This window comes from Peromyscus maniculatus, chromosome 6, assembly GCF_049852395.1.
Source record: "Peromyscus maniculatus bairdii isolate BWxNUB_F1_BW_parent chromosome 6, HU_Pman_BW_mat_3.1, whole genome shotgun sequence".
Lineage (NCBI taxonomy): Eukaryota > Metazoa > Chordata > Mammalia > Rodentia > Cricetidae > Peromyscus > Peromyscus maniculatus.
In genome coordinates, this window is record NC_134857.1 from 86,926,121 (window position 1) to 86,953,973 (window position 27,853).

The 27,853-nt window shown below is 38.0% G+C and overlaps 2 protein-coding genes across 14 annotated transcripts in view; one reads left to right on the forward strand and one right to left on the reverse strand.

Moving 5' to 3' along the window:
* Cept1 (choline/ethanolamine phosphotransferase 1) overlaps window positions 1-570 on the reverse strand; it is a 42,065-nt gene extending 41,495 nt beyond the window's left edge. For 2 of the 7 annotated variants that reach the window (XM_076574785.1, XM_076574783.1), the window contains exon 1: window positions 425-570. The gene's annotated coding sequence lies outside the window, so the exon portion shown is untranslated. Of the gene's footprint in view, window positions 190-424 lie in introns of those variants that run through there. The other 5 variants (XM_006994824.4, XM_006994828.4, XM_042279669.2 and 2 more) reach the window with 4 other exon arrangements.
* On the forward strand, window positions 169-27,469 carry Dram2 (DNA damage regulated autophagy modulator 2). Of its 7 annotated transcripts, XM_042279672.2 has the most exons (11): window positions 169-309; window positions 1,171-1,296; window positions 2,140-2,210; window positions 4,553-4,680; window positions 9,846-9,990; window positions 16,322-16,389; window positions 18,186-18,325; window positions 23,532-23,709; window positions 24,443-24,525; window positions 25,746-25,838; window positions 26,331-27,469. In XM_042279672.2, exons 5-11 carry the CDS (start codon window positions 9,860-9,862, stop codon window positions 26,436-26,438), a joined length of 801 nt encoding a protein of 266 aa, XP_042135606.1. In that variant the 5' UTR covers window positions 169-309; window positions 1,171-1,296; window positions 2,140-2,210; window positions 4,553-4,680; window positions 9,846-9,859; the 3' UTR covers window positions 26,439-27,469. The 7 variants fall into 7 exon arrangements, with proteins under 7 accessions (XP_042135606.1, XP_042135611.1, XP_076430902.1 ...); XM_042279677.2 differs by lacking the exon at window positions 4,553-4,680; XM_042279676.2 differs by lacking the exon at window positions 1,171-1,296 and having other exon boundaries at window positions 173-309.
* The last annotated feature ends 384 nt before the right edge of the window (window positions 27,470-27,853 follow it).

A 27,853-nucleotide genomic window follows, 5' to 3' on the forward strand; every position in this document is an offset into this window, starting at 1 on the left:
CCCACCACGTCCGCGACATCCCCGCCGCTTCCCCAGGCCGGGCCCCCGCAGCCTTACCCCGACCCAACAAGCACAAGCCTAGAAATAGCAACTCCGAGCCCAGCCGACTGAGTGACTGATAGGCAGCAGCACGTTCACGACACTTTCACGATTGCCGTAAAGCGGTGGCTGAGAACAAGCCTGCTGCGCGTCTCCGCGCTGCTTGGGAGCGCGCCCCGGGGCTCCGCCCTGACTCCTGCAGCGAGCGGGCTGGGTCTGCATCCTGAGGCCGGAGCTGGCGGGTCCTGGACAGGACAGGAAGACCCAGAGGTGGGTGGGGGAGAATGGCTGGCCTAGCCCCGAGCGGGGGTCGGAAGAGGGGCTCTCAAGGGTTAGGCGAGGGCGCAGCGCGAGTCCCTATCGCCACGTGGGGCGCGCGCCTAACCTGGCTTCGTGAGCTTCGTGGTGCACATGACCCTTGGAGGGCCACCTCCGGGAACCCACGTTCCGCGGTGGATGACAACTAGGCTGAGGCTTCCGCACCCCACTTTTTCTCTCTTCGGTACCTCCACCAACAGCCTGCCCCCAAGTGGTGCTTCGTGCCAAGCTTGATGTCGCTTATATTTACCCTGTCCCAGGCACAGCGAAGCTCTTGTACTACAACATTTGGGAGGAAGGCAGTGTGAGAGGGAGAAAGAAAAAAAAAGTGTCTTAAACACTCTGCTTTTGTTGAAGCAGCTAACGAAACCTTTGAGTACCTTTTGTCATCCCTGAGTCCTTGTTTCTAGTTGGGGGCTGGGGAAGTTCGAAACTGAGATGAGTGGTGTGACCTTGTGTTTACACAGAGCTCAGTCTACAACCCATGATTGTGTTTCAGGGAGTGGTCCCTGGTTGAAAGGAAATTACTAGTACTGTGAATCCTAACAGCCTCGATCCTTTGAAAAACAGTGAAACAGGAATAAGTTCTCCAGATTTTAATTTATAAAGAAGTATCCAATGCAGCAAATTCGTACTCATTTCTCAGCCCAGTAACTAGATGATTTAGGATTAGCCATTAGAAAATATTACATTTGTCAAGAGTCATTTTTATGCTTTGGGACCTGATGGTCCTGTGTACCTCTGAAAAAAAGCCTGGGACTGCCTGTTTGTTCACTTGGAACATCCAGAGTTTACATTTTTATTATTCTTTAGCTGTCACCACTTAGAAGGGACAACATAACGAAGTTCATCTTATTACCAGTGGCTCTTATATGTTTGTGAAAAAAAATGTAACTGGATTTCTGATTCATGGAACTTCAAAGAAAACAGAGAAGATGGGTGAGAGATACAAAACAATTTGTTAAAATTCTTACTGTTGTCTAAAGTTTTATATTTTCAAGTAATTTTAAAGCTTTCTTTTTGGTACTGGAAATTGAACTTAAGTCCTCTTGTTTGCTTTGCAAACACTCTACCCATGACTTTAAAAGGGTTCTTCAATGTTTTAACTCTTAAAATAGTGAACCGTTAAAATTCTCATGTACTTCATCCAAAATTGGTCTCATACTTTAGCTTTTGGAGGTGAAGGTGCATGGACAATTAGTAGTCTTCCTTACCCATTCTGTGTATTTTAGTTTCTCAGTTGTCACTGGCAGACTGTTACAGTATTTTAAGCCCTGCCTTGCCTCTAAACTGTCAGTTTAAACAACTAGAATCTTCAAAGCCTGAACATATAAATACATCATACCTCGAAGAAATTCATACACAGCCGAGTATAGGTAGTTATGACTACAAAACTGATAAATCATTATTGTATTTTATACTTATATTTCAAATTAGAATACTGTATCTCAGAAATTAAGTAATTTGCCTGAAATCCAATAACTAGAAAGTCATAATTGTGGGATTTAAAAAACAGCCACATTGTGTTTAGGGGTTACTGAAATGTGTCTTCTGTGCCAAACAATAAGAAAATTGACTTCCTACAATTAAAACATTTTCTTAATTACAGCTGGTACATCACTGATATTAAAAATTTCAGGCATCAGCTCTTTAATGAAAAGTGTTTTGCTTATAATACTACATTCTAATGTTCAGGCTACAGATGATGTTTGTTCACTGGCTAAGAATAGTGCTGCTTAAAATCATGTGGTTGAAATAATAACATATTTTCTGTATATATAGATTTTAGGATTTGCAAAAGGAACAAGTTTGGGCACTTCTGAAGATTGAAATTTTGTGAACTCATAAAATAGGTAATTTATCTTTCACATTGTAAAAAGGAGCAAATATTTAATAACTGCTTATAATAGTACCTAATATTTATTATCTCATTTAGTATTTTACTAAACCTCACTGAAACAGCTATTCTTTTAAACTGTTTAACAAATAGTACTGGGGCTTTGGGATGGCTCAGCATGTAACATAATCACCAGCAACTCTGAAGACCTGAGTTCAATCCCTCGGACACACTTAGTAGAAAGAGAAAACTGATTTCTGAAATTTATTCTCTGGCCACATGACATGCACACCCCTACAAACACACACACACACACACACACACACACACACACACACACACACACGACTATATAAATAGATGTACTTTAAAGTATTCAACAATATTAAAAGCTACTACTGGTTATATACCACCAGTGTGTTGAGTTCTTTCCTTGTTGTCACAGTAACTTCTGTAATAACTATCTAGCACAGTCTGGTAGAACATTTCCATGATAAGGAAACGTTCTGTACTTTTATTGTCTTGTTGCTAGCCACTAGATTGGCTCTGAGCATTTGAACTGTGATGAATACAACATAGGAACTGAAATTTGGAATTTTATTATATATTCATTTAAATAATTGCATGTCCCTTTCTACTAACTACTGCATGGATGGGCAATCTGTGCTGAAAATATTGCCAATTTTCAAAGGAGAATCTGGCTCAGATGAGTTATGAGGCTTGCCCAATCTCACATAGTTTTGCTTTTAAAAAACTCTTTCATAGGGGAATGGTTAGTTTGGAAATGCAGATTGTATGGATGGAGAGGGGGAAAAAAGCAGTCTAGCCAGGAATGAAGAATAAACAAGAGTGGCTATACTGTACAATGAGTAGAAGGATAAAAGAAAGGAATAAATGACTTACAGAAATAGAATTGCCATTATTTAGTGATAGCATATGAGGTTTTGGAGAGAGCCTACTCTGCAGGAGTTACTGTGAAGTCCAGGAATCTGAGAAAAATGATAATTCTGCTTATTGAAATAGAAAATACAAGACCGGTTACTAGAGTTAAGATGATTTGGTGCCAGTTCTTTGTTCTGTATTAAGTATTAAGTGATGGTGGGTGAGTCCCTGTGTTTGCAGTTGGGGACGTGGAATCTCTCTCATTCACTTCACATACGTTCATAAATGTTCATACTATAGAAGTAAAGAGCTAGAGATGTGCAAGTCAATTTTTCTCAGCAAGTGCTTACTTTTTCATGCAAAGAGATTGGCAAAGATTGTATGTGTAGAAGATAGTATTTCTGCCGTGTGTGTGTGTGTATGTGTGTGTGTGTGTTTCTGTATGTGCTGGTGCACATGTATGCAAGCAGTTGTTGAGGACAGAGTACAACCTCAGGTGTCATCTACCTTTTCAAAGACAGAATGTCTCACTGGCCTGGAATTTGCCATGTAGGCTGGGCTGACTGATGTGCTCCGGTAGCCGTCTCTTCCTCCTCGGCACTAGGATTACAAGCACTCTGCCACGCCTGGCTTTTATTTACATGGATTCTGGGTTAAGCTGAACTATCTTTCCAGCCCTCTGCTGTGTTTTGAATGTTAAGAAGGATCTAGAAGTAACAAAAAAAAAAAAAAAAGAAAGAAAAAAAAAAGTAAAATGGGGAGGAGGCTATCCTACTAGTAGTGGGATGAGCAAAATGTTTTGAGCATGCCTTTTACCCAAACACCTAAATTCTGAATAATTCATGTTAGCTTTTTAAATGCCAAACACATTTTCTATGAAAGAAAATGGAACTCCTCAGCCAGGCATGGTGGCTCATGCCTGTAATCCCAGAACTTAGAGGTAAGATGGGAGGATTTGAAGTTTGAAGTAACTCAGATAATAGTGTATTCCAGGCCAACCAGAACCTAATGGTAAAACGTTATGTTAACCAACCACACTTCTTAAAACAAGGAAAGGGAAATGTTCCAGACTGAAAAGTCAAACAAGGAAGTGAAGCAGAAGAGATAAACTAGTTGTTATCTTCCTTGTAAGCGTTTGGCTTATAACTTAAAAAGAACAGTGAAGGACAAGGAATACAATTCTGCCTCCTACTGGAACAGGAAGGAAGGATTCATACCTTTATCTCCTGGTTATATGATCTACACAGCATGCTTATGGTTTATGCAAATGGTATTGAGATTTCAGTGAGTAATATTTTCATAAGATAAAATGCAAACATTTCCTCATAATTGCATAACTCACATCCTCTGAACTACCTTTTAACAAATTTAGTCAGGACCTGTGTCTACACATACTCGGTGAATAGAGGGCCAGAAAAATCTCTCCCTCTTGGCAAAGAGAGATCACTGAAATTTCTGTTTTCTCCACATGTCCAGGTGGAAGAATAAAGACACCATCTGAGGGCTGGAAACTATATAAAGCCTACCATCACTGATTCAAAGTTCAAGCTCAAAGTCTACATGGTCTGAAAAACTAGAAGCCAAGAATTAACACGTTGGCCTAGGTTAGTAAGAAGTCCATGTGCTTAGCAAAATCAAATACAGACTCTTCTTGATAATTCATTCTTAATTTTTCTCTCCCTGAAACAATTCATTCTTAATCTCCCCCCACCTGCGGGTGTGTGTGTGTGTGTGTGTGTGTGTGTGTGTGTGTGTGTGTGTGTACATACATGTTCCTGTTCCAGTATATCCTGGTGCACATGTGCCTGTCAGAGAAAACATATAGGAGTCAGTTCATTGCTTCTGCCATGTGAATTCTGGGACTCAAACTCACCATTAAGTTTCTTAGAACTGGTCTTTTAAAACTTTTTCACTCATAACTCCTTCTCACCAGAGGAATTTTTACATGATGTTGGGTATATAGATACATGAACTAGGTAAGTAAATCCAACATTCATGATAAAATCATAAGAAATTTATTTTAGAACAGTTCATTGATAAACATATAGTTTTACCATTTATGAAAGATCTTAGCAAATTTGAATGCTAACATGGTAAATAAACTTGTTTAATTGTATATTAACTATTAAATCACTGAATATTTGACACTCTAGGGCAGTGTTTCTCAACTTGTGGGTTATGCCCCCTGGGGGTCAAACAGCGCTTTCACAAGGGTTGCCTAAAACCATTGGAAAACACAGATATTTACATTCTGATTCATAATAGTAGCAAAATTACAGTTATGAAGTAGCACAGAAAATCATTTTACAGTTGGGACTCACCACTAATGAGGAACTGTATTAAAGGGCTACAGCATTAGGAAGTTTGAGAACCACTGCTCTAGGGCAAAGTACATCCTCTGTGTTTTTCAGAGTTGATAGACTTTATTTTATCCTATTTATGCTCCTTTGCATAAATACGTTGTGCAAGGCGGCAGAAGTCCATTTAGGACCGTTTCATTTGCTAGCAATATTTTCCTAATCCCAATCTGAAATCATTTGATGACTTTGTTTGTTTGTTTTGGCTCAAATCTGTAAATCTGAAATTTAAAATCAAATATTTAAACCATTTCAATCAAGATATACTACAACTGAGGAATGACAGGAAAATATGAAAATATTTGTTTTCTGAAATTAAACCATCATGCTTCTTTAAGAACAGAAAACTTTATGTTTACACTAAAACCTGATTCCTAACACACAGTAGCTTTGAATCTGATTGAGTTGTTTCAGGCAGTGTCCACTGATAGTGAGTACATGGTGCAAAGTGTACCTTGTGAGATCTGAGCCGAGACTGGGCAGAAATTGTGTAATACAAGCCCAGACAAACACCCTCAGGTATTTCTGGGTTCATCACACTGTTGAATTTGGATTACTGTTCAGAAACCTTTTCCTGTTACCAGATTTTTTTCATAACCCGTAGTTTAAGAAACTAGAGTTTAGAATACTTTCAGATTTAAGATCCCACAAATACAAGCTCATAGTTGGAAGCCATAAAACACATGGAAGAGGTTTGGGAGGGTAGTTCAGTTTGTAGAGCACCTAGCATGCAGAAAACGCTGGGTTAGATTCCTAGTACTGCATAAACTGGATTGTAATGGCACATGCCTATGAAATCATAAGCCTTCTTGACTACATAGGGAGTTCTTAGCCAGTCTAGGATTAAAAAAAGAAATCATGTAGATTTTTCTCATTTTAAAGTTTTATAGTTAATATAGTTTTGTCATTTCATATGGCATTCTATGATTAATTTTGAGTTAATGATTTAAAGAAGTATAGTGTATGGCTTATTATTTCATAGATAGGACAAGTTGGTCCAGTACCTTTTGTGTACATGATAGCCTTTGCTTGATTATGTTGCCTTTATTCCTTTGCTAAATAAAGATTAGTTGGCTTTATCTAATTGGGGGGAGGGAGGACAGAGAGAGAGAGAGAGAGAGAGAGAGAGAGAGAGAGAGAGAGAGAGAGAGAGAGAGAGAGAAGGAGGAGGAGGAGGAGGAGGAGGAGGAGGAGGAGAAGGAGGAACTGTTTCAAAAAATACTGGAGACAAAATATTGGAGACTGGCACATTGCAGGTTTCTAAGAGGTCAAGCTCTAAGAAAAGCACATGTAAGACTTGACAAAACCAACAAATAATAGAACTGGGTTCCTACATACTTGAGAGAAGAACTATTTGGAAACAGGAATTAAAATAGCATTTAAGAGCTGACTAAGGAAATGTAACTATCAGGATTATTCCCTCAAAAACCTACTCTAGAAAAAGCACCTAGAGAATGTTGGCAAGGAATTTGCAAGAAGAATAAATAGATAAATGAAAATATTGATAGAACATTAAGGACTGGTACAAAAGCGAAAAACCCTAGGAGATTATGACAGTTTAGACAGGAAATTACTTGAATCAAGCTTATACTGGTAGCTTTTTAGAACAAAGGAAAAGAAACTTATTTAGCAATATAAATATGCTTATTTTGCAACTAGTCATATGATTGAAACAGATGACAAGTTGCAAGTGCCTGAGATTTCATCATTGGGAAAGTCAGCCTGAGACAAGGAAGTAGACAAGATTATAGAGCATTATTCAAACTCAAGGAATTTGATTTAGTATTTACAAAGTTGATGGGAAATTTACTTTTAATTTTAAAGTATTTATATTTTTAACAATCAAATTTCTAGAACTTTAAGTAAATGAAGAGATAATTCACATTCTTGACTTGTTCGTACATAATATCTTCAGTCTAGAGTTTAAGGAGAAAATGGCATATAGTATTATTTAAGTGATTTTTTTTTTAACTCTTCGTATAAGAACTGGAAATATAATAGTTTCTGGCTTCTAAGACAACTGTTTCTTGTTTTTCTAAAACTGAAGTTTAGTAAGAAAGGAAAACCAAACAAGATGTTACTGTTCAGTGTGATCGGTGTCGTTGTTGGTGATGTACAGGCTGCTGCTGGAAACAGCAAGGACATTGAGCTAGAGCTAGACTTGAAAAATGTGTAGAGATTGGAGGTGGAGAGATGACTAGGCCATTTAGAGCACTGGCTGTTCTTCCAGAGGAGAAGAGGACTTAGGTTTAATTCCCAGCACCCACAGGGTGGCTTACAACCATCTAACTGTAACTCCTGCTCCAGGGTATCCAATACTCTCTTCTGGCCTCTCAAGGCATCAGGGACACATACACAGATATATATGCAGGCAAAACACTCATACACATGAAATAATTAAAAACAAAAATGTGTAGAGTAGGTGTGGAGGTGATGATAGCCTCAGGTAGGCTGTGTGTTCCTCTGTGGTGTGTCTGCAGGCACTGAACCCATGCTTCTGTATAGTTGTATTCTTCTGACAGTTAGTTTACTGAGCACCTTGGGGCCCAGGTGGCTCAATTTTGTACCATCCATGGATATATTGCTCACAGGCAAGTCCAGCAAGTAGTTCTTCTCTCTGTGTAGGGAAATAAAGAAAAGTTTCTTGAAATAGTAGAGCAGCTGCATCTCAGTCATGGGAACTCTGCTGTCATGCAAATATTCCTCTACTTCCCCTTTACCATCAACATAGCCTTTTGCAAGCTTTCTGCCTATCAACTTCCCAGTGTTCTCCAGACTACTGTAGATCACAGTAGAAGCCCTGGTGCTTGGGCAAATTGACTAGCAGCATGCCTTCCTTGTCATCCTGTTCTGGCTGCAGTGCTCCCACTCATTGGCCTTGATAAGGAAACCAGAACTGTGATCAGGGATAGTCCTAGGCAGGTCTTGTCACCCTGGACTTCCTGTAGTTTTGCATTTTGAAGCCCTACTGTCCTTTGCCGTCTTCTCTCTACCATCCATAGTCACAAGTCAAACACTGGACCCTACCTCCTTGAGAAGCTGGTATGGCTCAGTTGGTAGATAGCTTATCTGGTATACCCAAACCCCTGGGTTTGATCCTCAGAACCTGAGCAACCAGGTATGGTGTGTATACGCCTGGAATCCCAACGATTAAGGTGGCCAGCTTGGAATGCTTGAGACCTTGTTTCAGAGAAAGAGTGGCACACTGACACATACATAGCAGGCAGGCTGAGACTGAGGTGGAGTCACTGACCTCTGGGTTTCCAGGTTTGAGGTTCAACTTGGCTGACAAAGGGGAAAAAAATGTGTTTGGCTCCAAATACCACATTTCTTGTTTGCCATGAGGGCCTGCATGAGAGGGATGAGGTCTAAAAAGCCTGACCAGGGAAACTATGGGTCTGCTGTTGAATATAGCACAAATTGACAGTCTCCACCTACCCACTTCAGCTCAAGAGCCCTTCCCCTCATCTAGACGTCTTCTGTGCTGGCATTTATACTGTGGATTATGGGCATCCTCCACCACTTCTTTTGTTCAACTGATTTGTCTTTTTTGGATTTTGAACTGAAACTGCATTTTAGAAGCATGATTGTATGAAATGTATGAAAAATCTCAATCTTCTCATCATGCCTCAGTCTTTCCCTCTAAGGATGGTTAGGGGCTACACTGCCCAGCCAACTCATCAGTATATAAGACATTTGCCAGTCTAGAGATTACAAAGATTTTAGTAGCTTTCTTTTCCCCAGAAAACAGAAGACCACATTCACTAATTTGACCAATTGTAAGTTGAGAATATTAGGGGAGGGGGAAACTAGCTGTATTGTAGATGTAAGGATATTTTTATTGTCTGAATAATACATTGTAACAACTGCCTTAATTGATTTACATTATTATAATATAGACATGACCTAAAGTGTATGGGTTATATGTAGATTATAGGCAAATCCTATTCATTTTGTATGAAGGACTTGAACATTTTTGTATTTTGTTATCATTGAGGTGCTTATGATACAGAAGGGTAGCTTTATACTTAATAGCTTTACAAGGTCCAGTTAGAAAGTTATTCTAATAATCTGGTCAAAGATGATAGCGGTTTACGTGGAGTAGTAGCAATGAAGATGGAGAGAGAAGGTAGACTGCAAAGAAATAATAGGAGAAGAATCAGGATTGGGACTTAGTTATATGTGAAATGATGAGGTAGAAAGCAAGTTTCTGGTTGTGGCCAGTGGGTGAGTCTTAGTTCTGAAAAATGAAGAGGTGCTGGAATGGTATGGTGAGGAGGCTTGTGGGATAAGAGTACATACAGGTGTGGGGATGCTTACACATCAAGAATGCAAGTTTTAGGGAGTGGGTGACTAACAATGAGTGGGAAAACTTATCCATTACTGTTTCTCATTTGTATTTTCCGCTGTAGACAACCTGTTTGAAATGTGGTGGTTTCAGCAAGGCCTCAGTTTCCTGCCATCAGTACTTGTAATTTGGACATTTGCTACCTTTGTATTCTCATACATCACTGCAATAACACTCCACCATGTTGATCCTGCATTGCCCTATATCAGGTCAGTGAAACATATTGGTCATTTAGAAGTAACCCCCAGCTTAAGGACTGGAATTGAAACACAGGTCCAGGTAAGTACCCTGCCACCAAGCTACTTTCCCAGACCATGGAGAGTCTTTATCACTAGTTCATAGTTTTCATTGAATATGGCCTTTCAATTTCCATTTGAAAATTCAAGTTTTTATGCTGCCATCATAGCAAAGGGAACATAAAATAGAACTTGCATTTGATTGTCTCCATACAATGGAGAAAAATGGAAACAGTGGGATGAGTCATAGATGCTAATCTTTTAGTAACTTGTCTTTTAAATAAGTGCTTGAGCTTGCCTCAGAAATTAGAATTAGAATTACTTTCTGCTTAAAGTTCAAAAAGTTGTAAACAATGGTAATATTAGGAAAATGTAGTAGTACTGGCAAATAGTTATTGATTTATTATGTGACAAGGTAATGTTCTAAGTCCTCTTCATGCCTTGGGTAATTGAGTCCTTAGATCATCCATGTGAGGTAGAGAAATTTATCCCCATTTAAGAAGAAAGGCCCTGTAGTCATCCTCTGATACGTAATATAAATCTGAAATAACCAACTAAAGGAGAAAAGGGTTGCTTTGTCTCACAGTTGTAGAGGTGTCCAACCATGATTAATCAGTCCTTTTGCTTTGAGCCTGGGGCAAGACAAATGTCAGGGGAATAGTACATAGGGAACAGAGGCACTCACTCATGACCTGTAGGCCAAAGCAAGCAAGAGGAGGCAAGAGCTTTGTATTTCCCTTTAAATGTGCACGCCCAATGACCTAAAGACCTCTTACTGAGCCTAACATCTTAAAGGGCCCACCAACTACCCATAATGCTTCCCTGTAAACTAAACCTCAAACACCCTCAATAGCTATATCACAGAAGTAAGGTCCTGGAAATGTGTTTTGCTCAATGATACACAACTCATTCAGTGATGGAACCAAGATTTATACCTACATTTTTACTCTAGGGACTTCGTTCTTACTTTTCATGACCTGATGGCTAGATATTTCTGACAAAATAGGTATCAATAGTTATTTTTTTGAAATTCCAAAACTACTAACAATTTAATTATGGGTGTTACACGTACTGTGTTTATAACCACTTTTATTATGAGTGTTTATCCTGCAATGTATGTGTACATGCTTGGTGCCAGCCAGGTTAGCGCATCAAAGCCCTTGGAACTGGAGTTACAGAAGACTGGAAGCAGCCATGTAAGTGCTAGAAACTGAACCCAGGTCCTTTATAAGAGCAGCGAGTGCTGTTAACTTCTGAGCCACCTTTCTAGCTCTGCTCATCCCATCTTTTTAAAATTGAAGCAGCGAGTAATGTAGTTGGAAGGTTTCTCCGGTCTTGCCCCACGTTCCTCTGTTCCCTCCCAGCCCCATTAGTCCCTCAGCCACTTATAAAAAATCATTCAGAGGCTTAATATTATTTACAAACTCTGTGGTCTATGGCAGGAGTCTTACTAGCTAGCTCTTATATCTTAAATTAACCCATTTCGATTTATTTATAAGTTGCCATGTGGCCATGGCTTACTGGCACTTTCACATCTTGCTTCTCCTGGCAGTGCTGGTATCTCCCTCGACTCCACCTTTCTCTTTCCTGTCTCTCTCCTTGGATTTTCCGCCTGCCTCTAAGCTGCCTTGCCATAGGCCAAAGCAGCTTATTTATTAACTAATGGAAACAGCACGTATCCACAATGTACAGAAAGACATCCCCCAGCAAAGTAATTATTGCAACAAACTTAACAAGCTGATGCTGCTTATAAGCAGGAAGTCAGTGGGGCTGAGCTGTTGCAGAGGACCCATGTGTGGTTCCCAGTGCCCACATGGAGTGGCTCCCAACTACCTGTAATTCCAGTTTCAGGGCACGTGATGCCTGCTTCTGGCCCCCACAGGCACACACACATAACATGAATTCAAAGTGAAAAAAATTTTGAAAAGTCAAGTGAAAGTCCCTTCTTGACTCCTGAAGTTGCTGCCTATGAAGGTGACACGTGGTTGACAGCTTTTTCTTTCAGAGTTTGTTTTGTCATCCATGATTTTAAAGAATTCTTTCTCCCTTTTCTTTTCTTCTTTCTTACTGTAATATTTTTTTATTCTGTAATTTTCATTTTAAAAATAATAAGATGTTATCTCCCTCTCTGGCTTTTAGAAATAATATGATAATAAAGACCCATCGCACAACTTTACATACTGTGCTGAAATGTATGTATATTTCTCTATGTGGTATTGCTGGATAGACAACATGGTAAAAAGGCTTTGAATTTGACACTGCCAGACATGTTTATGTATTCACAAAGAGAATATGAGAAAAATAATTATTATGGTTTCTAAGATACTAAAGTTTAAAAACATTTTAAAAGAAAAAGATGAATTAAACAGGGAGAGAGGAAGAGTTAAAGGAATTAAATAGGGTTAGAGGTGCTAAAAACACCCATCATCAAGTACAGCTCAGCAGGCCCTGGTGTTTTCATCCAAATGATTCCACCTGGAATATAGCAGAAGCCTTTGAAACATCTTAGAGACACTGAATGAACTTCTTTTTTTTTTTTTTAACCTTTGTCTAACTTTTGTGTCTGTTGCAATTGTTTCATTTCCTCATTTATTTCTGGTAGATAACCCTTCTAACACAGAAAACATCAACTTTAAAAAAGTGATAAGCCGGGCGGTGGTGGCGCACGCCTTTAATCCCAGCACTCGGGAGGCAGAGGCTGGCGGATCTCCGTGAGTTCGAGGCCAGCCTGGTCTACCAAGTGAGTTCCAGGAAAGGCGCAAAGCTACACAGAGAAACCCTGTCTCAAAAAACCAAAAAAAAAAAAAAAAAAATAAAAAAATAAAAAATAAAAAAGTGATAAACCAGAAGGTTCAGTTGAGCCATTAAAACAGATGAGTTTTTATGCTTTGGCAATAAGTGGACTTCAGAAGGGCTACCTTATGGCTATGGTTTCTATAATGGCGATAACACACAAAGGTCATACACAAATTGGGTACACTTAGAGATGTTAATTAAAATGACAATTTTTTATGATTTCATGAGTTTATTTCTAGTAATAGTTTAACAATTACCCTTTTGTTAGAGAAGCATACAGCCGAAGGAGCCAGACGAATTCCTTGTAACTCTGCAAGAAGGTGCATATTTGAATTGATGAGGGCCTGTCAGCAATTTTTATTTCCCCTTCTGAAAACTTATCTTCTTGTATTCAGAGCTTTCTGTAACCTAGGAGCTAATGAGTGTCTTGAGTGTTTCAGTTCTCTGTCAGTCTTGTCTGTGACCTTTCCAAGTTCCCTGGACACTCCTCCCCCCACTCCATTTCCTTCTGCTTTTATTTTTCTGATAAAAAGCTCTGTCTTACTCTTAGCTCTTTCTCTAAAGTAAGATATTTAAATTGTACCTATTCTCCACTGAGACTCATTTCTTTGATCTGCACTAAATTAAGTTAAATATTCCGCAGAAGGATTTCCTTTTGGTTTGTGAGTGCTATCCAAACAGTTACAGCCCCAAAGGACATAAGCAAATGCAAAATTCACTTCCAAAGTGAGTTTATAAGTCGTGTGCTTCAGATGGGGTGCCAGCCATTGGGCTGTACGGCAAAGGAAACAGTCAGTCCAGGGAAGGAGTACACACAGTGGGAGCGAATCTTCGCCAGTCCTACATCTGATAGAGGGTTAATATCCAAAATATGCAAAGAACTAAAAAAATAAAGAGCCAAGAAAATGATCTAGTTAAAAATAGGCTATAGATCTGAACAGAATTCAAAAGAAATAAAAATGGCTAAGAAATACCTCAAAAAGTACTTAACATCCTTAGCAATTAGAGAATGCAAATTAAAACTCCTTTGAGATTTCATCATCCAGCAGTCAAAATGGCTAAGAACAACTGACAACAAATGCTAGCAAGGATGTAGAGAAAGGCGAACCCTTATTTACTATTTATGGGACTGCAAAAACAATGTGTAGAATTCTTACAAAGCTAAAAATAAATCTACTATGTGACCCAGCTGTACCACTCCTTGGCTTATTGCTCAAGGATTTGACATCCTGCTCCTCAGATACTTGCTCAGTCATATTCATTAAGTTTATTCACAGAAGCTAGGAAATGGAAGCAACCTAAATGTCCTTCCACTGATGAATGGATGGATAATGAAAACGTAGTACAAATACACAATAAAATACTATTAAGCTGTAATGAAAAATGAAATTATGAAATGTTCAGGTAAATGGATCAAGCCAGAAAAGGCTATATTGAGTTAGGTAATCCTGACCCAGAAAAAAATGCTGGATGTCCTCTCTCATCTGCCATTCCTAGCTCCAAATCTTCAGATGTGAGTATATTCTGGAGCAATTGCAGAAACCAAGAAAGTTAAAAGGGACTATGGATGGAAAGGAAGGAGCTCGAGAGAGGGGAGTAGCAAGATACAGGTCCTGGGAAGCAGGAAAAGGGAAAAAATGGTATGTGAGCAATATAGAGAAGAGAGGGGAGGAAGAATAAATAACTTTGTAGATGTTTGAAAAAGCCATATGGACTCATATTAGTCTATGTTTATCTGAACTTACATTATATATATATATATATATATAACTGTGTGTGTATACCAATCTGCAGTTTAAATGAAAATTAGCCACATGGAATGTTAGAATTCTCCCTGCAATAGCCATAGACTACCTAGCAAAAACCCAAGTATAGGCATGAGAACCTTCCTTTGTGTTGTTGGTCAGGGGATTCCAAGCAACTCCCCAAAGAGCACAAACTATTGCTGTTGCTCTTGATTGCCTCACAGAATGTGAAGGTAAGTCCCTATTGCTGAAGACCCATGCACTTTAGATACAGGACTAAGAATTCAAGCTGAATCTGACCTGGAAGCCTCCTCCTTTCATAGTACTAGAATGTGCTGTGCAAGCTGCAAAAGGAGAAAAGCAATCAATAGTCCTACCCAGTTGTGATGCCTACAAACTACAACAATGACCAACATGGCAGAGATATCCCTAAAGGTGCAATAATGGCCAATATATCAGGACAGTAATAGTCTGTAATACTTTATTTCAAGACTAACAACTTTGTCTTTTTAATCTTTGTAGTAGTTTTAGAGAAAGGAAAGGCAATAATACTTATTGGATGTCTCTGCTCTGCTGGACAGTTTACATGCATTACCTCACATTTTATTTCTTCCTTGTGTTGATCCAGCAAAGCTGGGAATGAATGAATAGTTCCAATTAGCAGATGTAAAAATAGTGTTAAGGAGATAAAAGAATGTATTGAAAGATTTACAGTTTTTAAATGGTTTGTTTCTATCTTGGTCTATGCAGTAGTCCACAGTGCCCTAGAGGATAAGAGTGTAAAAAGATCTGTTGAAATGCATTGTAGTAAGTGGTTTTGAGGATCCTGGACAGAATGTCATCAGTTTATGGTTTACTAGAGGACTGGTCAAAGGTTAAAAGTAAGAAGATGCTCAAAATGGGTCCTGAATGTGAGTTCCATGAGGGTGGAGGTTTTGTCAGACTTTTTTATCCTCTCTATTCCTGTCCCAGAAATGATAACTACAGTGGTTTAAATGAAAATGGCCCCCATAGGCCCATATGGAGTGGCACTTCTAGGAGGTGTGGCCTTGTTGGTGGAAGTGTGTCACCAGGGGTGGGCTTTGGGGTTTCAGAATCTCAAGCCAGGCCTAGTGTCACTCTCTTCTTTCTGCTGCCTGCTGATCCAGATGTAAAATTTTTGGCTCCTTCTCCAACACCATGTCTGCCTGCATGCTGCCATGCTTCCTGCCATGATGATAATGAACTGAACCTCTGAACCTGTAAGCCAGCTCCAATTAAATGCTTTTCTAAGAGTTGGCCATTGTGTCTCTACACAGCAGTAAAAACCTAACTATAGGACAATAACCGATGAATGGTGTTTGATAAGTATTTTTAATGATCAGTTGATGAACAGGTGTTAATTGAAGTATAGGCAATCAACTACAGGTACAAAGAGACGAGAGCTATGAAAGGGCCAGTGCTGCTTACAGAATATTCTGGTGAGGCTGATGCATTGTTATATTTGTGCCTAATTTTGGATAAGTGCAGAATGTGCATCTAACATATTAAGAATGATCCTTTTTTAAATTGGTTTCTGTTGATTTCTGCTATGTGGAAATAAAAAGATCTGAAATAATAGAAAAAGGGTAGACAGATATTTATAAACTTAAATTATTTTCTCCTTATAAATATATGAGTCAAGTTGAGGGGCTTTTAAAAGATAAAGGGTTTTAAATAGCCCTTGTTATGTATGGTAGGATATTTAGTGTAAGAAGCCTACAGACTTTCTTTTTGTCTTCCAGTGACACTGGTACAGTAGCTCCAGAAAGATGCCTCTTTGGAGTAATGCTAAATATTGCTGCAGTTTTAGGTAAGTAATAGCAGTGAGAATGGTTTTAGCCCTCAAATGAATAGTCAAATTGTTGTTTTCTTCTTTAAAAATTATATCACTGCTTACTTTCTATTTATAGTTGAGAATGTGTTACTACTAAATTATGGATTGTAGTTATTTCTTAAAAAAAGAAAGAAAGAAAACTCTTGCTTATATAGTGGTAAGCATTTCTGCCTTCCATGAAAAACAAAAAGGTAGAAATGCCAAACTATAGAAATACACTCTGAAGAACTATCTTTGGTTATTTGACTTCTTATCTAAACGAAGGTTCCAAACACAACCAGACCTTCCTTTGGGCCTCTTAGATAGGCTTCTTGAACAGCCAGTGTGAAATCAAGAACTGTAGGTAAAACTGACAACTGCCAAGTTCTCTCATGAAAAACAGTTTAAAAGTAGACATGGAATTATGTTTTCACTTTTGATCAATATTTTAATGCCATGGAATTTACTGTAGTGGATTATATTCAAGCTCTTTTGTGAGCCATATTATTATTAATTTAGTAAAATATTTTATCATCAAATTTGGTCATTTAGAATAATTTCATCTTTCAATTCAGTACATACTATTTTCTTGTGTGAAAAAAGAAATTAGGACTGGTGAGATGGCTCAGGAGGTAAAGGTACTTGCTACTGAGCCTGATGACCTTGAGTTCGATCCCCGGAACCTACCTGGGGGAAGGAGAGAATCAGCTCCCAAAGACTGTCTAGTGGCACACACACACAAAATAAATAAATAAATGTAGCAGAACATTGAAAAAATAGAAGAAAAATAATTCATAAAAATACGTTTTCTCTTTACACTCTTCAGAAACATATCCACAAAGTATATATCTGTCGTATTTATTATACTCCTGAGTGTTTTGGCAATAACTCTGCAATAGAACATTTGATTGGCCCTTTCTTGAAACAAGAGTATGTAAAGCAGCCTCTATCTTTTTGTGTAACTGACTGTTGTGCCTACATGAGCCCGCCTATGGTAACCTGAACTAAAACAGTACAGAAATGAGGAGGGAAGCTTTTTATTTGTTTTATCTATTACAGAATATTCTGGTGAGGCTGATGCATTGATATATTTGTGCCTAATTTTGGATAAGTGCAGAATGTGCATTTAACATATTAAGAATGATCCTTTTTTAAATTGGTTTAAATAGCCCTCAAATGAATAGTCAAATTGTTGTTTTCTTCTTTAAAAATTATATCACTGCTTACTTTCTATTTATAGTTGAGAATGTGTTACTACTAAATTATGGATTGTAGTTATGTTCTTAAAAAAAAGAAAGAAAGAAAACTCTTGCTTATATAGTGGTAAGCATTTCTGCCTTCCAAGAAAAAAAAGGTAGAAATGCCAAACTATAGAAATACACTCTGAAGAACTATCTTTGGTTATTTGACTTCTTATCTAAACGAAGGTTCCAAACACAACCAGACCTTCCTTTGATTTTGATGCTGAACCTAAAAATATTATGGGTTTAATAAGAATGTCATAAGAGCTTTTTTCAAAAGACATCAAACTTATTTTCAAAGTTTTATACTAAATAGCTATAGACATGAGGCCCAGGAAAGGCAAATCTCTTGCTCAGGTGTACAGAGATTCAAGTAGTTCTATGGTATGACTATAAAAGAATCTATACTTGTTTTTGTGTTCTCCTTTCAAGTTAATGTTCAAAGGACAAACTGTGTTTCTGGATAGCAGCTGACCTTTGTGAACTCTTCTCTGGAATTTTATTCCCCTGGTTACTCATTACTTCGTTGTTTTTCAAATTCTCTTTTCCCAGGTATTGCTACCATGTATGTTCGTTACAAACAAGTTCATGCACTTAATCCTGAAGAGAACCTTATCATCAAATTCAACAAAGCTGGCCTTGTCCTCGGGATACTGAGTTGTTTAGGACTTTCTGTGGTGGCAAATTTCCAGGTTTGTTTTTTAACCAAGCATGGGTATTTTCCTGAAATGCTTGGGTGTCTGTGGTAAAATGAAAAGCCAAGCTATTCAGTCACATGTTCATTCACCTAACAGAATTAAGATGTATTTGACCATTTTAGAAACAGCTACTTTCACTATTAGAGTAACTCATATTCAGTGATCTGAACAAACATAAATACTTAGAACTATTTGTCAATACAGTCATTATAGACGGACTTCATTATACTTTGTTGGAGGTTACCTCAAGATCAGACAGAACTGATATACATTATATGTGACACATTGTGGATCTAAACTTTGTGTTTTGTTTTCTGATTCATTCTAATTCACATCACCATACCAGTCCTCTTGGCTTTATCATTTCGGATCAGATCACTCTCTTGATTATACCTCCTCCTTCAACTTTGGACATCTTGAACATTCTGACTTTTATTCATGACTTCCTTTCTGGCCTCTTTATCCATAGACTTTACCTCGAATCCTAATTGATGTTATTAATAAAAACTCAGAGTCAGATATCAGGGTAAATGCTGAAAGATCAGAGAGACAGTGGAGCAAGCCACAGCCACTTCTTACCTCACCAGCTCCTCAGCCTGAAAGGATGGAGCTCCTGTCCCTCCCATCCTATATTCCTCTCTCTGCCCAGTCATGTCACTCCTGTCTCCACCTCCCTAGTGCTGGGATTAAAGGTGTGTGCCACCACTGCTTGGCCTCTGTGGTTACCTAGTGGCTAGCTCTGCCCTCTGATCTCCAGCTTTATTTGTTAGAGCACAAACAAAATGTCACCACAGTAGATACTAGCATCACCCAAATATCCACCTGCTCCCCTTCTTCCCTATGTAAGGTCTTGCCACTTAAAGTGGTGAATATTATCACCTATTTTTTATCCTCCTTTATAATGTTTTTAGGGGAGGTTCTTGGAGGAGAGTTTAGCACTGTTTTGAATATGGTGATGACTTACTGATTTCCCTCATAAATATTTCTTAGATGCTTCTGCTTCTCATTATTTTCATTTCTCCTTCCTTTCCTGCCGATTGCTTTTGAAGGAATTGTTCATCTATATTCACTCTTATTTTCCTGTACTCAATTCTCAAAAAAAAAACAAAGGTTCTCTGTTGTCTTGCTTAAAGCTCCAAAGAATTTATATTAAGAAAGAATAATTTGATAAACTCAGATATTTAATCTGATTAAAAGTCCTCTCTAATCTGGTTCTCTAGCCTCATTTTTGTATCACTGTGTTTTTTACGTCGCCACTGTGTATAATGCTGGCCCATTTTGTTGTTGTTCCTTAAATAAAGAAGGTTTATTTGACTCCTTTACATAGGTGCTTGAGCATGCTACAAGCCTCAATCCTAAGATCTAGACCTCAGTGTAGACTTCATTTTCCAAGGAAATCTTTTTCCTTAGTTTCTACTGCAATATGTTCTGAGGAGGGGAGGGGAGGGGAGAGAGGGGAGGGGAGGGGAGGAGAGGAGAGGAGAGGAGAGGAAAGCTCTCCTTTATACTTCTTACTGGGATCTAGTTATTTCTTTTAATCAGTAGTTGTTTCCATTTTCCTATTTTTTTTATTATTATTATTTTTGGTGTATGTCTCACTAATTATAAGTGCAGTGGTTTGCTCACCACTGTGACTCCAGCACCTAGCACACTATTTAGTGCAGGCAAGCTCTCATTAGTTATTTAGGAACTTTTTGAGAAACACTGAAAGTACTAAAAAGGTTGGGGGAAAGATCTCTTATCATATGGTTGCTTATATTCAAGGGGAAGCCCAACAATTATTAGAATGTGGTACTTGAAAATAATTAATTGAATGCCTTTGGACAGTGTGTATGTAATATTCAGCAAAATGGATAGTGAGTGGTAAGAGGCCTCAGTGTCCACTTACAAGATTGTTTCCCTTTTGGGAGATTTATCCTTCAGGAGGTTTGGAAGAGACTGATAAACAGAGAGATATGGTTTAGCTTTCTAGGGTTGTCATATGAAATACCATGAATTGGATAGCCTCAAAAAGAAAATCTCTCAAAGTCAAAGTATTAGTAGGGTTGATTCTCTTTCATGCTCTTCTTTTTGTTTTTGTTGTGTGGTTTTTTTTTTTTTGTTGTTGTTATTTTTGTTTTTTGAGACAGGGTTTCTCTGGGTAGTTTTGGTGCCTGTCCTGGATCTCACTCTGTAGACCAGGCTGGCCTCGAACTCACAGAGATCTGCCTGGCTCTGCCTCCCAAGTGCTGGGATTAAAGGCGTGCACCACCACCACCCAGTTCTTTCATAGTCTTCTATACAACTGGCTAGTCCAGAGCTTTTTTGTCTCATCCCAACAGTCTTCAGTAACCTTAAGCTCTTTTTCCTTTGTTTCCCAATTTCTAAAATTATGAAACTAGATATAATAAGCTGCAAGTTTGTTTTTTAATATCTAGTTTATTTATACAAATAAGCTGAAAACTTCTCATGTATATTGTTGAACTTTTCAAAATTGAAAATAATTTTCTTTTTATACAATATATTCTAATAACAATTTCCCCTCCCTCATCTCCTCCCAGATCCTCCCCACCTCTCCACCCATCCAGCTCTCTAACTCTACACCTTCTTTCTTTCTGTAGAAAACAAATAGGCAAAACAAAAAACAAATGAACCAGAATAAAACAAGCAAAGAATCAGAAAAAGTAGGAGAAACACACACACATGTACACACAAGTACCATTTAAACATACAAAACTCATTTAAACACAAAATTGGTAACCATAACATAAACAAAAGACCAGTAAGGTAAAAAAAGTCCAAACAAAGCATTATGAAACAAAAAAATCTCCAAAATACCATGATGTTTGTTTTGTGTTGGTCATCTACTGCTGAGATGGGGCCTGCCCTTAAGTGTGCTTTGTATACCTAGCAGAGACTCCACTGAAACTCCTTTGGAGAAAATTAATTTTTCTTTTGTGAACAGTTATTAATTTGAGATAGCTCTCTGGTTAAGGATGGGGGCACAAGTCTACTTCCCCTCTCAGTGCTGGAACCCCATCTGGCTTGGACCTGTGCAGACCCCATGCACGCTGCTAGTCTGTGACTTGCTGTGTGTGTCAGTTCTGTTGTGTCTGGAAAGCACCATTTCCTTGATTTCTTCTATCCCCACGGGCTTTAATGCTCTTTCTATCTCCTCGTCTACATAGTTCCCTGACCCGGAGGGAAGGGATTTGATGAAGACATTTCATTTGGGACTTAGTGTTCCAAGGTCTCTTACTCTCTGCATATTGTCCAACTATGGGTCTCAATATTCATTCCCATCTCCTGCAGGAGGAAAGCTTCTCTGATTATAGCTGTGAAACACTGACCTATGAATATAGCAGAATGTCATAAAGAGTCATTTTTATTGCTATGTCCCTTTAGTAGAGCAGTAGTATTTGGTTTTCCCCTAGGTCCATGACCTACCTATTCTCAGAATCTTGGCCACCCAAGCAGTGTCAAGCATGGGTTCTATCTCATGAAGTGGGCCTTAAATCCAATCAGCTCGTGGTTGATTACTCCTACAACTTTTGTTCCACTATTGAACCAGTGTATCTTGCAGGCAGGTCACCATTGTAGAATGAAGAGTTTGCAGCTGGATTAGTATTTATGTCTCTCCTTAGGTAGCATGCAGAATACTGTTCAGTACCATGAACATTAGTCAGTAGGTGTAAAGGCTCTAGTTAGGTAACAGCATGGCTTCTCCATGTTCAGTGAGACTTGTAGGTATTGTCTTCAGCAATAGGGTCTTACCAACAGTTTGTGGAGAGCAACCAATTGCTTTGGTAATAGCTTGAGTGGTTTGGGGGTTCTCATGGGGCCCCTTTGGCCAACAACTCAATTAGATGTAAACCTTTCCTGGCACTGAAGATTTTACTTGATGGCAAGTGATGTTTTCTTGGGGCTTTGTCTCCCCCTGTTATTTGGTGATTCCATTTAGATTTCTTTCTTATATGTATGTATTTTAAGAAGCTTCTACTGTAGAAAGTTTCTATAAGGCCCCTCAAGTTGCTGTTAGTGTTAGTTGTCCCTCCTTACCTTTCTCTTTCTTCCCTGTTTTCATTTAATTTTATATACCTCCATTTCAGTTTTTAATACAACAAATACTTTCCCTCTTTTCCTTACTTTTTGCCTTTAATTCAAGGATTTTGTTAAGGAACTGTGTACTGACATTGATTGGGCCATGTCTTGTATTTAGCTTTATCAGATACAATAACTAAACCTTCAAGCAACTAGCTCACTCTCACAGAGAAAAGAAACTGGTACCTTTGTGAAATCAAAATCTCTGATTTCTGTACATTGAGAATCACTTGTAGCAATCATTTGAGAGATACAAGATCAATTGAATTTGTGGATTATACAGCTGATGTAAAAGAAGGAACCCGAACCCTGCCCTTCCTTTGTTTTCTTAGTGATTATGCTCCCTTGGTGCCAAGTATTGGTTGTGCCTTTTCTACCAGGGGAAGCACAAACACCACCAATTAAAACAAAACAAAAACAGTGATTCAACCAAAATTTGATTTAAAAAATTGATTGTAGAAATTTGAGGTTGACAGTTGTCACTTTTAAACAGATGGAACATATGATGTTAGAAATTGAATGTAAATAAATAAGGTGAAAACATTGTAATTTACAATAATCCCTTTGGCATAATCAATACAAACTAATAATAATCCCTATGACATAATCAATAACAAACTTGAGCCATGAAGGGCTTAAATTACATTTAAATTTAAACTCTCTTCCCCAGATGTGCCTAGCTCTCTGCTCTTTAACCTACTTGCTTTTTCTATTATTATTGCCATTTTGTACCTTACTATGGGATGTCCTTATTTCTGAAGTTTATTGTTTGTTTTTATGTACCTTCACCAGACTATAAACTGTGAGGGCGATGTGTCTATTTCATTCATTTGCATATGTATGGCTTTAAAAAGTATTTGACACTTAATAGGACCCAATAAAAATGTTAAATAAGTAAAACAAAAAAAATACATGGATACTTGTTTCCATTTTTATTGTTGGCAAATGAAGTCATCTGGTTTCATTATAATCTTCCAGTGCTTTGGAGAAGTAATTTGTGAAGTCCGCAGAGCTCCCCCACTTGACCCTATTGAATTATCTGGCTTGTGCTTTTAAATGATATGTTGTTGATGTGTTGTGAGTTTCTCTCGTTGACTGACTTCGTTTTTCTGCTTCTCAGAAATCAACACTATTTGTTGCACATGTATGTGGAAGTGTGCTTGCCTTTGGTATGGGTTCATTATACATGTTTGTTCAGACCATACTTTCCTACCAAATGCAACCTAAAATTCACAGCAAACAAGTCTTCTGGGTCAGACTGCTGCTGGTTATCTGGTGTGGAGTAAGTGCACTTAGCAGTATCCTTTGTTGTAAAGTGTGGTTTGCTATTCAAAGAGAATAGAATGACAAGACAAGTGAGTACAACAGGTGCAGTGTAAGTCCCAGGTTGTTAATTGTAATATCTTTAGATTATTTTATGTGTGTGGGTTTTTACCTACATGTACGTATGTGCATCGTTTGTAAACCTAGTAGCAACCAGTATCCGAAGAGGGTGTCAGATACCATGGAATTGAACTTATGGATGGTTGTGAGACACCATGTGGGTGCTGGGAATCAGAACTTGGTCCTCTGCAAACATGTATGTGTTTTTAACTGTGAGGCATTACTCCAGCACCCCATACCCCTTTAAAGTCACTCTAGGCTAAAGACTGTTATTCAAGAAATTTAGACGGAAATTAAGTAATTGAGCCAGGAACAAAAATAATGTTTAGTATAGTCATATTTCAGAGAAATCAAGGAAGAGTTGTTATGCTCACTTGAGAAAATTATTCAGTGGAAATTTATGGTAGAGCTGCTAGTTTTTGACCAAAGCAGGAAGGGTGTGATGGTGTAAATCATTTCCTGGGGGCCCTCTGAATAGATCTTGAGTTTTAATACTGCCATGTGACATTAATTCTTTAAAGGAATAGGGTTGCACCATAGCAACAAATGTGTAAGCTAGCCTTTAAAGTGATTTTTTTTTTTTTTTTGCTTAGGGTTTACAAGTTAAAACCTTCAGGTCTCTGAGATTCTTCCTTGACTTTTTTATAGTGCTGACTTGCTCATCAGTTTTGTACAGTAGTGATTTTGGTGCTGATATAGTACAGAAACTGCACTGGAACCCTGAGGACAAAGTAAGAGTTTAAAGTTTATAAAGTGTGTGTGTGTGTGTGTGTGTGTGTGTGTGTGTGTCTGTGATTTTTTTTAAGGATTTATTTTCATTTTAAATTTATCTTTATTTGTGTGTATCTGTATGTCATGTATGCATGGATGCCTACACAGACCAGAAGAGGGCGTGGATCCCTTTGAGCTATATTTACATGCAAATAGGAACTGCCCAACATGGGAGCTGGGAGCCAAATTTGGTTCCTCTGGAAGAGCAGCAAGCATTCTAACCACTGAGCCATCTCTTCAACCCTGTATCATATGTTATAAGTTAGTATACAATCTCTAAAAATAATTCTTATGGAAGTTTATAGTGAGTATTCTTGAACTTTTCCTAGTGTCATTTTTATGAATTTTATGCAGATACATTCACACTCATGCACTTTGTGTGTGTGTGTGTGTGTATACTTGCACATGTGTGTACACACTTGAAAGCCAGAGGACAATCTCAGGTGTCATTCCTCAGGTGCTATACAGCTTGTTTTTTTGAGACAGAGTATTTCGCTGGCCTAGAGGTCGCTGATGTGGCTGTGGTGTCTGGCCACCACCTCCAACAATCTGCCTGGTTCCACCTCCTTGGTTCTAGGGTCTCAGACACATGCCCCATCACACTGGCTTTTTGTGTGGTTCTGATGAGAGAATGAAGGTCCTCACATTTACACAACAAGCACTACCAACTGAGCATCTCCCCAGACCCCCTCCAGATATACTTTTTAAAGACTTACAGTGTTGAGCATCAAACCAAGGGTCTTGTAAAAGCTAGGCACGACTTGTTGTTTGGTTGGGGGGGGGTATTTAATTCCACTCTGTGGTCTAGCTGACATTAAATTTGTGATCTTCCCTCAGTCTCCTAAGTGTAAGGATTACATGTGTTGATTTATGAATCTTATGGCTCAGGGAGAAGAAGTAACTCCTTGGTTGTACAGTGTAGATTCTGTTTTGTTTTGGTTATTTAATGAAAATTATATTTGTTCTAAGTGAAACTCAGACATCTAGTATGGTTTGGGAGGTATATTCCTAACAGCTACTGCAATTCTCAAAACACATTCAAAACTCAAAGGTTGATTTTCAGAGGGAAGATTGGCCTATAAGAATTTGATGTGGCTTAATTTGAAAAATACTATAGATTGTTTGAATAATTGTGAATAAAACTTCACAGAACTATCCTGTTTTTCCTCCTTGACTCAAGGGTTATGTGCTTCACATGGTCACTACTGCAGCAGAATGGTCCATGTCATTTTCCTTCTTCGGATTCTTCCTGACTTACATTCGTGATTTTCAGGTAAAAAATAGTTTCAATTTTATTCAGTAAAACTTCATATGGAATAGCAGGATATGTCATTGGCAGATTCCCTGTCCTTTTTGAAAATGAGCAGTTTAAAATCTGGTACCAGAGACAGTGATAGAAGAATAACTCCTGGTGAAATTATTTCTGGATTTGAGGAAGTAGTGTGTTGGAAGTAAATTTCAGCCTTGATAATGGAATTGCAAAGCATATCTGAAGAAATTATTTGATAGACTTCTATAATCCGGTGCATTCACATAGGCCAGTCTAACACATAATTTCACAAAACCTACAAAAGAAAAACAGGAAACTTAGGCAATAGGGTGATTTTCCCATTTCATTGGTGCTAGGATGATGCCTGTGGCAGTGACTTCCTCTTCCCCATTAGCTCAGTTTTTATCTCTGCATAAGGGAGCCTGTGGAGCATAGTGAAGAGATAGTCTCTCATAAGCACCAAACTTCTCCGTATGATTTTCTTTTCTGTTCCAGAAAATTACATTACAGGTGGAAGCCAATTTACATGGACTGACCCTCTATGACACTGTTCCTTGCCCTGTTACCAATGAAAGAACACCACTGCTTTCCAGAGACTTTTAATGAAGGGGTAAAATATGCTTCTGTAATAACTATGATTCTCAGGGATTTGAGAAAGATGCACAAACATTGCTTATCATACTCTGAAAATTTGAAATAGTTAATCAAGGCTGACAGTGACATTAATGAAAGATGATAATCAGGAGAAATGTAATAAGCCATCTGATAAGTTTTCTTAAAGGATGTCATTAAGAAGATTATCTAAAAACATTTATGCCTAGACTTCTTTTTTTTTTAATCTCAGAAAATAAAACCAAAGGTTAATACCATTGTAGTGTTTGCTATTTTATTGAAGAAGAAAAACAGACTGAAGTACACCAAGTTGTCTATATAACTGGCCTTAAATATTTTGTAAGTCATTTCAAAAACATCTTTTGTTAGGAGCACTTTTATGAGAGACATTTTCCATAACCCATAATAATCAGCATTGGTCAGCAGATTATTTAGAATCAGGGTTTGAAGTTGAAGTTTTACCTTATTAATACATTTCTTATAGTGTTTAAAAATGTGTCATACTGTTGTTGTTGTTGTTGTTGTATAATTCCCCCCCTCCTGTAAATAAGAGCTGGCCTGAGTTCATATGAGTTCTTTGATGGCTTCAGTTTTGCACAAAAAAAAGTCAGTGGGTATTTATTTGATTCTGGACACATGAATACTAACAGATCTATCATATGTGCTTGCAATAATTTCATAGTCTGGTCTCTGAGATTAGATTTTTAATTACCAGTGAAAGAAAGAAGCATTGCTGCAAACACGCCACTATCTTGTTCCTTATAAAAGTAAACGTTAATGGCTGATGACATTGGCAGCCTGACGACCAGAATTCAATACATGGGACCCGCAGAGTGGAAAGGAAGAAATGACTCCTCTGACTGTTATTCTCTGACCTCCATGTGCACATGCACACACAATAAAGAAGTGAATGTGATAGTAGATAATACACAAATGATGGTTAATGTTCCTAAATAAGATTACAAAGTCTGTAAACCAAAGTAGATATGAATAATAACAAATAAAAGTTACTCTACACTCCAGCTAGGAGCTTCTTTGTTTTTCATTTATAGAAAATTATAATTACTAGTAAAAGTAGTTTTGAGTAGATATTTAGCCTTTTTACTGGAATTTGATCTTTTTAGAACCTAGATCTGAAGAAGAGACCGAAATGCAAAATAAAAACCTACTCTAAGATAATAGTGTTATATGAATCTTTTTCTCTCGTCATGGAAATGATTGTAAAGTTTTTATTTAGATCTCTGTGTGGATAAAGGATAGTTTCTAGATTCTCACTAAGATTAAAAGGGAGGAAATAGTTGACCTAGAGTCTAACTAGTTTGTAAAAGAATCTTTGATGAATACTCACACAATTTATATTTTTAGAAGAGATGGGACTGAGACCAGAAGAAAAGATAGTGATAAAA

Bases quoted from the DNA above. Each gene is read 5' to 3' on its own strand.
- Dram2 (XM_042279672.2), top strand. From the start codon at position 9,860: ATGTGGTGGTTTCAGCAAGGCCTCAGTTTCCTGCCATCAGTACTTGTA. The intron at 18,326-23,531 runs GTTTGTTTTTTA...TCTGCTTCTCAG, and splicing joins CTGTGGTGGCAAATTTCCAG to AAATCAACACTATTTGTTGC. The intron at 24,526-25,745 runs GTAAGAGTTTAA...CCTTGACTCAAG, and splicing joins ACTGGAACCCTGAGGACAAA to GGTTATGTGCTTCACATGGT.